We start from the raw sequence: 14,940 nt of genomic DNA on the forward strand, positions 1-14,940 counted from the left end.
ATTAAGTCGGATATTTATCGCTTCTCTCCGTTTTGTTAGTACCATTGCCTTTGTTTTCCTAATGTTAATCTTCATCCCTTTCTGTTGACATGCTTCCACTAATCTATCCACCAGTTCTTGCAGCTTCTCTTCCGAATCCGCTACCTGTACCGTGTCATCAGCATACCTCAGATTATTAATGTTCTTACCACCAACCTTGACCCTTTCCAATTCCTTCAGTTCGTCCATTACAACTTGTCCGTATAAAGAAAACAAGTCTGGCGACAGAACACATCCCTGTCGTACTCCTCTGTTTATAGTCACCCACTCCGTCTTCTCCTCTTCGACTCTAACAGCAGCTTTTTTTTTTTTTATTCCAGTACAGGTTTACAATGATTCTTATATCCTTATTATCTACCCCAACCATTCGCAACATTCTCACCATCTTTTCATACCTCACAGTGTCAAAGGCCGTTTCAAAATCCACAATACACAGGTATAAATCCTTCTGTACTTCCAGAGATCTTTCAATTAAAATTCGCAATGCAAAAATAGCATTTCTAGTGCCTTTGCTCCTTCGAAATCCATACTACTCCTTTGCCACAGCTATTTATGTTTCGTCTTATTCTTTCCGCTATCACTCTTAACAATACTTTCCCCATTTGACTCATCACACTTACAGTTCTATGCTTATCACATTCCAGTGCGCCATTTTTCTTTGGTATGGCCACAAAGACACTTTCTCTCATAGATTCTGGGATGTATCCAGCATCGTATATTTTGTTTGCCAAAGTGGTTATTTTTTCTAATCCAAATTCTCCGGCTGCCTCCATCATCTCAACCACCACTCCATCCTCTTCCTCTGCTTTATTCTTACCCATATTTCTCATAGCTTTCTGAATTTCCTCTTTTAAAATGACTGGTCCGCTCATTTCACCGTCAGTCTCGGGTTTGACTCCTCTTGCAACATCATAAAGCTCATGAATATATTCCTCTCATCTCTTTAATACTTCTTGTTTATCCATTAAAATGTTTCCATTTTTATCTTTTATTACTGAACTTCTAGCATTTCTTTTTCTTCCACTTATCTCTTCAATAACTTTATACATCTTTCTAGTGTTAGTTCTCTGTAATATTTCCACTTGTTGGCATTTTTCATTCAACCATTCCTCTTTCTTCTCTTTGCATTTTCCTTTTATTTCAACATCCAGTTGATTATATCTATTTTCACTCTGTTTTTCTCTTCTTCTTTCCTCCATCATTGCTAAAATGTCATCAGTAATCCACTGTTGTCTTCCTTCCTGTTCCTTTTCCGGTAAGGTTTCCTCCACTGCCTGCAAAATAACTGTCTGCAAGTGCTTCCACTCCTGTTCAATCCCACCTTCATTCAGCTCTTCTTCGCTTAGTACCGTATATCATACTTATTTCTCAACTCGAGTTGAAACTAATTTCTTCTCTCCTCTATTCCAAAATAATTCCACTCTCTTCTTGTGCTCCTTATTTTTTTTCTGATTTTCTAGAGTTTAGCTTTAAAGGTTGCTACCACAGGAACATGATCACATCCAATACCACAATCTGCTCCCGGGTAGGTCTTAACATTTGTAACTGAATTCCTAAGCCTTTTACTTACTGTAGTATAGTCTAACTGGTTTTGTAGATATTGCCAGGACTTCTCTACGTCCAAAGGTTTCTAGGATGATGTCTGAACCATGTATTCATTAACACCAAGTTCTGCAAATTACACCATTCTCTCCACCTTTCTCCTCTTTCATTCACGTCACCTAATCCAAACATTCCCGTCATGTCCCCATATCTTTCTCTTCCAACCTTTGCATTCATATCTCCCATTACAACTTTAATCTCATGTTCCTTACATTGTGCTACTGCCTTTTCAACATCTTGATATAACAAATCCATTTCATCTTCATCATATTCTGTTGTCGAAGGATACACCTGTACAATATTCAATTTCAGAGGTTTAGTACAAATTTTCACTAACAGTACTCTCACACCACGCCACACTAAATCTCCCTCTCAAACCACTCCACACCACACCACACTAAATCGCCCTCTCAAACCACTCCACACCACACCACACTAAATCGCCCTCTCAAACCACTCCACACCACACCACACTAAATCGCCCTCTCAAACTACTCCACACTAAATCGCCCTCTCAAACTACTCCACACCACACCACACTAAATCGCCCACTCAAAACCACTCCACACCACGCCACACTAAATTGCCCTCTCAAACCACCCCACACCACACCACACTAAATCGCCCTCTGAAACCACTCCACACCACACCACACTAAATCGCCCTCTCAAACCACTCCACACCACACCACACTAAATCGCCCACTCAAAACCACTCCACACCACGACACACTAAATCGCCCTCTCAAACCACTCCACACCACACCACACTAAATAGCCCTCTCAAACCACTCCACACCACACCCTTAGAAGGCAGAAAGTTAATTCCTCTGAATCTCGAAGTGTCATCAATGCTGAGTAAAATAGTATGGCACAAGAGCTGTCTCGAACACGAAAGGGCTAGTGGCGACAGTATTACCACTTCCAGTCTCCTGCGACTCGCATTCAACTGAATAAAATCATGTGGCGGCAGCAAGTATGTTATATTAATGGAACTGGATATTAAAGGCTTGAATACCAATGAAGTATATTTAGTAATTCATTCTTACTGCTGCCAGATGATTTTACTTGGCTTAGGAAAAGGCCTGTAGTACTGAAGAGGTTCATTAAGTCTATATCTAACCCCTCCTGTTCGAAACTGTCATGAGACGTTAAGAATGCAATGAGAAATAAGTCCCAGGGTTCAAAGATTTAAGCACAGGTAAGTGTAGCAAAGTGGCTTCCAATGGGCAGCTGAGTAAAGCTATGTCTTGTTAGTAGATCCACAGGTTGCTAGCCAAAGGAATCTCACTGAAAAATTAAACTGACAGCGTATATTAAGAGCTGATGACTTCAGTAAAGTCGCTTTTAATGGACACGTGTTTTAACAGTGAGAAGATGTGTCCTGGGTGTACGTCCATAGGTGGGTGGGCTGAGGGGGCTTGTTGAAATATAAAGCTGTCATTGTATCTTAAATGTTGATAACTATATTGAAGTCACTCCCAACTGGCAGGTTTGTAGTGATAGACAGAAGGGTTGTGTTCTGGTTGTAGGTCCACAGGTGGGTAGGCTGAGATACCTCATTGATTATGACATCCTTGGGCTCCTGCCACATCCCCAACACCTCCACCCGCTCCAGTGCCAGGCTTCCTGCAGCACTGCATGTCTCCAACACACTTCCTTTTAATTCCATCTGCAAGATATTAAAATTCTCAGGCTACTGTCAGACAAGTTTGTCAAATACTTAGGAAAACATAATCTAAAAGATTCACAGCATGGCATTTGGAATAATCATTTTTGCATCACGAATCTCGTGGATTTATTCAACGATATACTGAATGAACAAGATTAAACCATACCGTATCCGCTGACACTGCCTACCTCGAATTTCAAACAAAGTTTGATAGAATTCACCCCAGAAGATTCCTTTAGTAAATGAGGGTCCCTGGGTTCAGAGGCAGTGTGCTTGGGTGAATCGATTATTGATTTACAGGACGTAAACAATGAGTCGTAATGAATGGAAAAGAATCAGACTGCAAATATGATACTGGCGGAGTTTCACAGGGTTCAGTGCTGGGTTACATTTATTTTTTTATATATATATATATATATATATATATATATATATATATATATATATATATTATCTATCTATCTATCTATCCATCTATCTATCTATATCTATATCTATATCTATATCTATCTATCTATCTATCTATCTACATATTATATATATAAATGATACTGAAGAGAGTATTTTGTAAAAATTTCCAAACTGATGATACTAAAATTGGTATCAGAGCAGCCATGCCTTTACAGAGGCCGGCAACTTAGAGAAGTCTCAATGTTTAATTGGGTCCAAACATGGCAGATGGATCTCAACAGTAGTAAATGAGGGTGTTTCAGAGTGTCGTCTGCTACCTAGTTGGCGAGCCTAACTCGGTTTTAGGCCTGAAAAAGTAACATAACGATTGTGTCTATTCTATATGTCTGGGTAAATTTACTGGAATTAGCAAAAGTGTGGACCATCAGAATCACTAAAATACACGTTGGTAAAAAAAAAAAATCACACTCATGAATGAATACTTTTGACTGGCTATTATGCATATGCGTACATTGGTCTTCAATCTGGCAATCTCCTACACATAGTCATTTCGTTATATTACTCATGAACTCAGTGGAGTTGGCTTTCATATCAACGTTCGTATCGTCTTTCTGGGTAAGAATAGTTCTTTCTTGAAGCCAGTCATTGCCTTAGTTTTCTGAAATTTAATATTTGCCAAATACCACCACCTGACATTTGTTTTCGCACGTCATAAGCGACCGTACCCAAGACGGGATAAAACATAGCTCACTTTTCACTAGCTCTCGGTGGAGGTGGAGGTGCCTACGGTTCATTTAGTAGACCACTGTGGCCTGAGTGTAGTCTCTACACTGTGTCTGTGACCATTAAACAAGGTTTTGAAGTCCAGCACTTGTTTGATTTTGCTTAATGAGCTTTATTAAACTACAGTTAGGAGAAACACATTGAGGTGGTTTGGCCATGTGGAGAGGATGGAGAGTGATAGACTGACGAGGAGAGTGTATTTGAGAGAGGTGGAGGGGGAGAGAGGGAGGGGGAGGCCATGGATGGGATGGAGGGATGGAGTGGAGAGGTATATGAAAGAGGGGGGTGTGAGCTGGGAGCAGGGCAGTGAAAAGGCGGGGGACAGGGTGGCTTGGAGGCAATTTGTTTGTGGACACCCCGTATGGGATTAAGGCGTCTGGCATTAAATAGATAGATAGACTTCCTTTACCCCGAGGACGTAAATTTTATTATTTATTCCGACGATTCTGTTCACCTCAGGGGAGACTGAACTGGATGGTGATACAGCCTTCACTAACCCCCTTCAGTATGACAGCGTTCTAAATAGTAAAGTCATCTGGCAACAAGAATAAAGCTAGTCGTATCGTCAGACTCAGAGTTAGGCTCCTGACATCACTTTCTCATTAAGAGGCTCAAATAGTCTTACCTGATCTTCATCTGATACATGCTTTATGATTTATTTAACCATCCCTTCCATAAATTGAAGGAGGGAACACACATGCTTCTAACTGGTACTGGAGACTTGGTACACTTCTATCTGTATTACACATTAATATCCTCTTGTACGTTAAATGATGTAAACCGTCGATATTAAACTAGACGTACATTTTGTTTCTTCAGTTTTCATATTTTAAACATTAAGGTGGCAACTTTCTCTTGAGCTATCTATTAAATACAAGGTATTATGCAATCAAAACATGTCCAGGTCATGTGATTTCGTCGTAATACAAACGGAAGTGGCAAAGTTATAACAGTAGTAATAAAAGTCGTTAGGCATTTTTTTTGCGTGTGTGCACCGGTCATGTTACTGTGCAAACCATTAATCCCCTTACACATCAACTGATAGGAAAAAGATAATGCTTTAAAAAACAATTACACACACACACACACACACACACACACACACACACACATATATATATATATATATATATATATATATATATATATATATATATATATATATATACTGTATATATATATATATATATATATATATATATATATATATATATATACTGTATATATATATATATATATATATATATATATATATATATATATATATATATAAAGGGAGCGACTTGATTATTTAGTTGATGTTGCTAAGATAGGACATTGACAATAAAGACGGCTAATAAGCAGCTCTTGAATTAATTCGGCAGCCTGTGCAGCTGAGTTATCGCATTTAACCCTTTCATTCAGTATATTTCATATTCTCAAATACAGTATTAACAAAGGACGGACGGAACAAGCACTGGTCTCGTACTGAAGGAATTATCTGTTAAACAAGCAAGGGCTGTTCTAGTCAGTCATCATCATCATCATCATCATCATCATCAGCCATAACTAGTCCACTGCTGAACAAAGGCCTCCCCCAACCTTTTCCACGAACTCCTTGACTGAGCCAATCTTTGCCACGTTTTCCCTGTAAATTTCTCCATCTCATCTCTCCACCTCCTGTCTGGCTTTTTTCTGCTACGCTTACATTCCCTTGGTGTCCAGTCCGTCAGCCTCTTACTCCATCGGTTATCACTTATTCTTGCTATATGGCCTGCCCACCTCCATTTCTGTTCTTTTATAACTTCTATAATATCTTTGACTTTAGTCTGCTCTCTCACCCAAGTTGATCTTTTCCTGTCCCTTAAAGATATTCCCAACATTGACCTTTCCATTGCTCTCTGAGAACGAATTAATTTATTTTCCATCGATTTGGTCAGTTTCCAGATCTCACAACCATACATCATAGCTGGAATTATACATTCGTTATATACTTTTCGTTTCATACAAACCGGCAAGCTACTTTTCATGATGTCTCTATGTTTACCGAAAGCTTTCCATCCAATTGTAATGCGTCTTTTTATTTCGCTATCATGGTCTTTCGTTAATTTTAGTACCTGTCCCAAGTAGTTGTACTCCTTAACTTCTTCAAGAATTTCATCGCTTATTCTGATAACGCTCTTTGGTGTTTGTGGATTAAATATTACTTTAGTTTTACTTCGGTTCAACTTCAGTCCTACTTTCAGACTTTCTCTGTTCAGGTCATTTAACATTTCTTGCAATGCCTCTGCTCTTTCTGAGATTAGGACAGTGTCATCTGCAAATCTTAAATGGTTTAGCTTTTCTCCATCAATGTTCACTCCTTTGTTTTCCCAGTTAGCTTTCTGAAAATACTTTCTAGGCATGCTGTAAATAATTTTGGCGAAATTGTATCTCCCTGACGCACCCCCTTCTCAATCTTAATTTTTTCTGAGTCCTTATGTAATTTAGCTGTAGCAGTTCCCTCTTTACATATGTTTTCGAGCAGGTTTACAATGTTCTCATTCACTCCTTGTTCTCGCAATGAATTTATAACTGCTATGTGCTCCACTAAATTGAAAGCCTTTTCGTAGTCAACAAAACCAGAGCACAGTGGTTTATTATATTCTATAGTTTTCTCAATTAGCTGATTCATTGTGTGTAGATGATCAATGGTCGAATACCCGCTTCGGAATCCTGCCTGTTCACGAGGTTGGTTTTCCTCCAAAATTGTTGTTATTCTGTTCGTAAGGACTTTAGTGAAGAGTTTGTAAATGACTGATAATAAGCTAATGGGTCGATAGTTAGTAAGTCTTTTGAGTCACCTTTTTTGTAGAGTACAATAATTATTGTATTACACCATGTTTTGGGAATTTTCTTCTGTTTTATGCAGTGGGTAAATAAGTGAGCAAGCCTATTTTGTACTTCTACTCCGGCATCCAAAAGTAAATCTGTTACTATTCCATCTTCTCCCGGAGCCTTCCCTCTTTTCATATTTTTAAGACAAATATTTACTTCGTCTGGTGTTACCTCAGGTACTTCACTTGTGTCAACTGAAAAGTTAGCTATTGGTACTACTGTCTTTGATGCATACAGTTCTTTGTAAAATTCTTCAACTCTCTTCACCATCTTATCTCTGCATTTAATGATTTCACCGTTTTTTTCTTTCAGTGATGTCATTTGTTGCTTTCCTAGTGCCATTTTGCTTCGGACCTGTTTCAGACTTTTTCCATTTTTGATGGTTTCTTTGATCTGATCCATGTTTCTCTTTCTTTTTTCTTCTCTTTGTCTTTTGTTGATAAGCTTATTTAATTTTGCTAGTTCTGTTTCGTCTTTCTTTGTCTTTACTTTCATTTCCTTTCGTTTTTTCATAAGTTCGAGTGTCTTGTCTGAATACAGAGGAGTAGACTGTAGCACCAGTCGAGCAGGGCAGTACTCCCGAGGTGGATGGAAAGCTGATGACAGGGAGTGCTGGAGCTCCCGTTTCATCAGCCCTCAGGACTAGTTCCTGACCATCCCCCTTTGCTGAACTTTTTCAGTGTCTCAGTTACACAGAGAGTAGGCCAGCATGCTCTCCAGTACAAATTTCTCTAACTATCTTCACCAAACTACATGCACAGTACACACTACACTTCCTTTTCAAAAATCAACAAAAATGGCGTCTATTAATCAAGCCTCGGAGTCCCCAGGGGGGGGGGACCATAAATGCCCCCACCATCTGCCCCTCTCCCGGTGACGACTCGAGGTGCCTGGAACCACTGTCTGACTCTCTTCTTCATTTCTGCAACATTCGCGGCCTTTCATCTAACTTTCGCTCTGTTGAGCACCACCTCTCCTCCTCTAAACCTCACCTTCTTTTTCTGACGGAGACTCAGCTGTCTGAGGCAACCGACAGCAAACCCTTTTCTGTATCCTCCTACTTTCTCTATACTCATTTCAAAGCCAAAGGTGGCTGTTGTGTATACATACGCAACGACTTATCTTGCTCTCGTGTTCCTGAACTTGATTCTTCTGAATTCTCCACACTCTGGCTTCGGCTTTCCTGTCATTCTCTGACTAAATATATCTGTGCTGTTTACTTATCCCCTAATTCTACTGACTATCAAAAATTCTTCGACTATCTTACTTCTACGATGGAACACATTCTGTCCATTTCTCCTTTCTCTGAAATCTCCATTCTGGGAGATTTCAATGTTCACCACCACCTTTGGCTCTCCTCTCCTTTCACGGATCCACCTGGTGAACAAGCCTACATCTTTTCTATCCTTAATGACCTAGAGCAGCTTGTACAGCATCCTACCCGAATCCCTGACCGCCTTGGAGAGAGCTCCAACATACTTGACCTCTTCCTCACAACTAATCCTTCTGCTTACTCTGTTAATCTTTTCTCTCCGTTGGGCTCCTCCGATCACAACCTTATTACCTTAACCTGTCCTATCACTCCGGTACGGCCTGTGGACCCTCCAGGGAAACGTCGTCTGTGGCATTTTGGAGCCGCGAACTGGGAGGCCCTCAGGCAGTACTTCTTTGATTTTCCCTGGAATGATTATTGCTTCCATGGCCGGGAGCCATCTGAGTGTGCCTCGCGCATTACGGAGGTTATTCTCTCGGGCATGGAAGCATACATTCCTTTCTCATATCCTTTGACTAACGCAAGAAAGCCTTGGTTTAATCACGCTTGTTCTAATGCTGTCCACAACAAGGAGAGGGCCTACAAAAGGTACCGGAGCCAACCCACCCCTGAATCACATCATCTTTACGTTTCTGCCCGGAATCGTGCTAAGTCTGTTCTTCGCTCTACTAAAAATAATTTCATCCATACTAAATGCTCTCAACTCTCCAACTCGAATTCTTCCCGCTCCTTCTGGCACCTTGCCAAAAATCTTTCTAACAACTTTACCTCATCATCCTTCCCTCCTCTTTTCTACTCTGATGGTTCTGTAGCTATTTCTTCTACTGATAAAGCAGATCTCTTCGCACAGACTTTCTCCTCCAATTCCACCTTAGACGATTCCGGTGCTGTTCCTCCATCACTTCTCCCCTCTGACTTCCTCATGGCTGACATTAAAATTTCTTCAGTTGATGTATTTTCTGCCATCACTGGCCTCAGTACTAACAAGGCATATGGGCCTGATGGGGTCCCTCCTGTTGTTCTCAAGAACTGTGCTTCTGTGCTTACACCCTGCCTAGGCAAACTCTTTCGCCTTTGTCTGTCAACTTGTAGCTTTCCTTCTTGCTGGAAGTTTGCTCTCATTCAGCCAGTCCCAAAGAAGGATGACCACTCCCAACCCTCCAACTATCGTCCAATTGCTTTAACGTCCTGTATTTCAAAAGTTTTCGAGTCAATTCTTAATAGAAAAATTTTAAGGCATCTTTCCTATCACAACCTTCTTTCCGATCGTCAGTATGGGTTCCGTCAGGGACGCTCCACTGGCGATCTTCTCACCTACCTTTCAGACTCCTGGTCATCCTCCTTTCGGGACTTTGGCGAAAGCTTTGCCATTGCACTTGACATCTCAAAGGCTTTCGATCGAGTCTGGCATAAATCTTTAATTTCCAAACTGCCCTCCTACGGTTTCTATCCTTCTCTCTGTGCCTTCATCGCTAGCTTCCTTTCTGGTCGTTCTATAGCCGCTGTTGTAGACGGCCATCGTTCTTCTCCTAGATCTATCAACAGTGGTGTTCCTCAGGGCTCTGTCCTATCACCAACTCTCTTCCTTTTATTCATCAATGATCTTCTAAGCTGTACATCTAACCCTATCCACTCATACGCTGATGACTCCACCCTTCACCTTTCCATTCGGTTCCCGCAACGCCCATCTCAACAGTTACTTCAAGAAACAAGGGATGAGGCTATGGCACACCTAATGTCTGACTTGGCTCGTATCGCTGACTGGGGTAAAAATAATATGGTTGTCTTTAATGCATCTAAGACTCAGTTCTTACACATATCAACCCGACAAAATCTTCCACAGGTATACCCATTAATGTTTCATAATATTCAGCTTAATCCTGCATCATCCTTGAACATGCTTGGGGTTTCATTTACTCAGGACTTATCTTGGAAAGATCATATTACATCTCTTGTAAAATCTGCTTCCAAGAGATTGGGTGTGCTAAAGCCAAACTCAGCTCTTTCTTTACCCCTGCACAATTGTTGACTCTATACAGAGGTTTTATCCGCCCCTGTGTGGAGTACAACTCTCATGTGTGGGGAGGCTCCCCACATACAGCTCTTCTCAATAGGGTGGAGTCAAAGGCTTTTTGTCTCATTAACTCTCCTCCTCTTACTGACTCCCTTCAACCTCTGTCTCTTCGCCGCACTGTTGCTTCTTTATCTCTTTTCTATCGCTACTTTAATGGTCACTGCTCCTCTGAACTGTCTGCTTGCATTCCTCCACCTCTACGACGGGCGCGTAGCACCCGTCTGGCAGCAAACTCTCATCCCTTTTCTGTCCAACTCTCTAATGCAAGAGTTAACCGTTACTCCCAGTCTTTCACTTATGCAACAGGTCAGCTCTGGAACTGTCTCCATCTGTCTGTATTTCCTGCTGCCTATGATCTCCAGTCTTTCAAACGCAGTGTGTCCAGGCATCTCAAAATGATCGGATCTTGAATTTGGCTCTCTATTGTATTTTGTTTTTCTCTTGGAGGGAACTGTTACTGCGGGCCATGGCCTTTGGTTCCTTCTTCCTCGCATAAGAAAAAAAAAAAAAAACATCTTGGCTTTGGTTGTATTAGGTTTTCCTACTACCTCTATTGATTCTCTTAGCACTTTTGGTAGTCCCTCGTTCAACTCATCAGTGTCACATTCAGCATTACTTAGAGCCTGAAATCTGTTCCTTATTTCCAACTGAAAGGCTGCTTTGTTTTCGTTTACTATTATTGGGCATATCTTTTTATCTTTAATCATCTTCTTTCTTTCACTTCTGAAACTGAATTTGGCTGTGCAACCCACCATTCTATGATCACTTCCTATATTTACTTTGTTGATAACTGTGACATTTGTGATCGTGTTATTCTTATCTGCTATAATGAAGTCGATTTAATTTTTTGTTTCTCCATTTGGGCTTTTCCAGGTCCACTTTCTTCCTGTTCTAGTCAGTACTGTACCTTTAATGTGCATGTGTGAGTGTCTTGGCGATATGTTAAATGCTTAAATTTGCGAAATATTATATATCTTTCTATCTGTCTATTGCCAGACGCCTCAATCCCGTTTCGGGTGTCCACAAACAAATCGCCTCCAAGTCGCCCTGTCCCCCGCCATTTCACTCCCCTGCTCCCAACTCACACCCCCCTCTCTCATATACCTCTCCATCCCATCCCTCCATCTCATCCTCGGCCTCCCACTCCCTCTTCCCCCCTCCACCTCACTCACATACACTCTCTTCGTCAGTCTTTCACCCCCCATCCTCTCCACATGGCCAAACCACCTCAGTGTGTTCCTCATAACGCTTCCTATCACATCCACATCCACACCACAACGCTCCTTTATATCCTCATTCATCAGCCTGTCTCTCCATGTGACTCCACAGGCTCCTTTTAAATAACTCATTTCCACTACTCTCACTCTTGACTTGTGCCCTTCCAACAACGTCCAAGCTTCACTTCCGTACGTTAGAGTTGGTATCACAATACTGTCATGTAGTAACTTTTTCACTTCCATGCTCACTTCCCTGTTTCTTATCACTGCTTTCAAAGAACCAGCAACCTTTCTTCCCTGCTGTACCCTTTCAATCACTTCACCCTCCAAACCTCCATCCTTACTCATCACACTACCCAAGTACTTAAACGTACTCACATTTTCCAATTCCTCACCATCCAACCTCGCTGTACATTCACTGACTTCACCTCTCTCAAAGACTATCACTTTACTCTTCCCTACATTCACCTTCAGATTCCGTTTCTTACACACTCTCCCAAACTCATCCACCAAGCCTTGCAGCTCCCCTTCGTCTTCACCCAACAACACAGTATCATCTGCAAACAACAGTACAGGGAGTTTCCAAACACTATCCTCTCTCACCAGGGCCACTCCAACATCCACTACCCTACCTTGTACCTCTTTTATTACCCCATCCATGTACAGCTCCGGACAGATGAAACGGCTACACCCCATCCACCAGCGACTTGGTTTGGGTCTCAGTGGTTCTGGTAACAGTTGCAGGTGGAGGGAGGGGGGATGTGGGAGGGTGAGGAGGGGAGAAATGTGGGCGGAGTTATATAGGGGGTAGTGTGGGAGGGTGAAGAAGCAGCACAGTCTGGCTGGTGGGAGGGGGAGACGAATGGTTGGGTAGCGGAGACGAGAGTCTGCTGGAGGGTAAGACAGGTGAGTGTGATTAGATGAAAAGAAATTACAAAAAATTAAGTATTATAATATCTGCTGCATATATTGCATTTTATCTACTAAATAAAAACACTGTCTATTATTCACCACCGTATTTGGGTATCCTACTCATTATTATTATCCTTTGGATATTAGGCAATAAATAAAGATATTGGACGGTCTTTCGGACCCGAACCAATTTTTTCATAACTTTTTCTTCAGCTATTTCCGTATTCCTATTATCACTCGTGCTTGAAGTCCCCCTTTTTATCACTTTCTCCTACGCCCTACATTTTTTTTTTTGTCATAAGGCAGTTTAACTTTCTCTTTAAATAACCATAATTGTCAACAAATATTCCTTTCATTAATCTATTTAATTACCTGTTTTCTTTCAATATGCATTTGTCTAATAATGGGTGTTACACCTTAATTGGCGCCGCTATTTGACGTTCTGAATAAATTTGGTCTAAATTTACGCATATATTGCAGTCTCTCTCAAGTAGGCTGGCAACCTCACACATCCTCCCCCCTGCTTTCTCCTTCTCTCGCTACCCGTTCCCTCCTTTCCTTTTGTAGTACTGTTTATCTATTCTTTCTCATATTTTTAACCTCATTCCTTCTTACAAACTTTTAGTGCCATAGGAATTTCTCCCTTATCACCTACAGTCCTACTACATGAAAGTGGAAAAAACTGCCATCGGAAAAAGAATAACTGGAAATTTATGGCGAAGGTTACGATATTAGTTATTTAGAATGAAAGTGTTGGCAGATACGCATTCTTGACGTGATTATCACAGCCACAGCATTTCGCCTTCATAAAACAGAAGGACTATAGGTTTCATGCATTACCTCCTTACGTCCAGCATTACTGTGCAGAACGCCATGTATAACACATTAAGGACCACAAGGACAGTACTGGTAGTCATCGTGATTCTCATGAATCTCTCCATAGGCTATTGAAAACAGTGCTTTATGCTCAACTTCAGAATTATGTTCTCATCATGGCAATGATAGGCAAACATAATAAAAACAATATATACAACCAAATTATCATTTATTATACAACAAAGCTCACACTGCCTCCGTGCTACCTGAAAAAAATTAAATACCTGATCATATATATATATATATATATATATATATATATATATATATATATATATATATATATATATATAATCATACAGGCTCTACACTTATGAAACTTAACATCGAGTAACCCTATATGCCCAAAGTAATTTCCTCTGCATGGACTGACGTTGTAACGAAACTGGTTGTCCCCCTGCAGTAATTATTAATATATTTTTATGGTCATGTATGACTGAATAGTTTAGTTTATACAAGCGAAAACCTCAGAAATAATACTCACCGAGTATTATTCCTTCTCCAGCAGTTGCGCCTTCAGTGACACACTTCCAAAAATCCTCTGGCTTGTCAACATAACGTTTGCTAGGGTCCTGTGATGCAACCCTGCCTCGTGCAATACTCTTCTCATAGTCTTTTCGCTGATATCATGGTCTGTGCATCGGTTTCTGTGGCGTGTAGTGCAACATGGTGGTTTCCGTGTGGTAGGTTGCCATGCTAGTTAGTGTCCTCTGCTTTACCCAACACAATAAATTTTAGATCAAACAGTGTTGTTCATGGATATATATATATATATATATATATAGATATATATATATATATATATATATATATATATAGGATCATGTATTTCATTTCTTCAGGTTACATGTGATTGTGTGAGCTGGTTACACCCTTGAGACTGCAGCACGGAGGCAGTGTGAGCTTTGTTGTATAATAAATGATAATTTGGTTGTATATATTGTTTTTATTATGTTTGCCTATCATTGCCATGATGAGAACATAATTCTGAAGTTGAGCATAAAGCACTGTTTTCAATAGCCTATGGAGAGATTCATGAGAATCACGATGACTACCAGTACTGTCCTTGTGGTCCTTAATGTGTTATACATGGCGTTCTGCACAGTAATGCTGGACGTAAGGAGGTAATGCATGAAACCTATAGTCCTTCTGTTTTATGAAGGCGAAATGCTGTGGCTGTGATAATCACGTCAAGAATGCGTATCTGCCAACACTTTCATTCTAAA

General features: G+C 40.6%; 1 protein-coding gene across 1 annotated transcript in view; it reads right to left on the reverse strand.

Annotated features, from left to right (window-relative positions):
* Nucleotides 1–3,090: 3,090 nt before the first annotated feature.
* LOC145416224 (sucrase-isomaltase, intestinal-like) overlaps nucleotides 3,091–14,940 on the reverse strand; it is a 93,810-nt gene continuing 81,960 nt past the window's right edge. Inside the window, exon 18 of the mRNA XM_080285234.1 lies at nucleotides 3,091–3,312. Within this exon, the coding sequence (XP_080141360.1) occupies nucleotides 3,091–3,312 (222 nt within the window). The remainder of the gene's footprint in view (nucleotides 3,313–14,940) is intronic.

This window comes from Coenobita brevimanus, chromosome 105, assembly GCF_032717465.1.
Source record: "Coenobita brevimanus isolate Jiangsu-jjx chromosome 105, ASM3271746v2, whole genome shotgun sequence".
Classification (NCBI taxonomy): domain Eukaryota; kingdom Metazoa; phylum Arthropoda; class Malacostraca; order Decapoda; family Coenobitidae; genus Coenobita; species Coenobita brevimanus.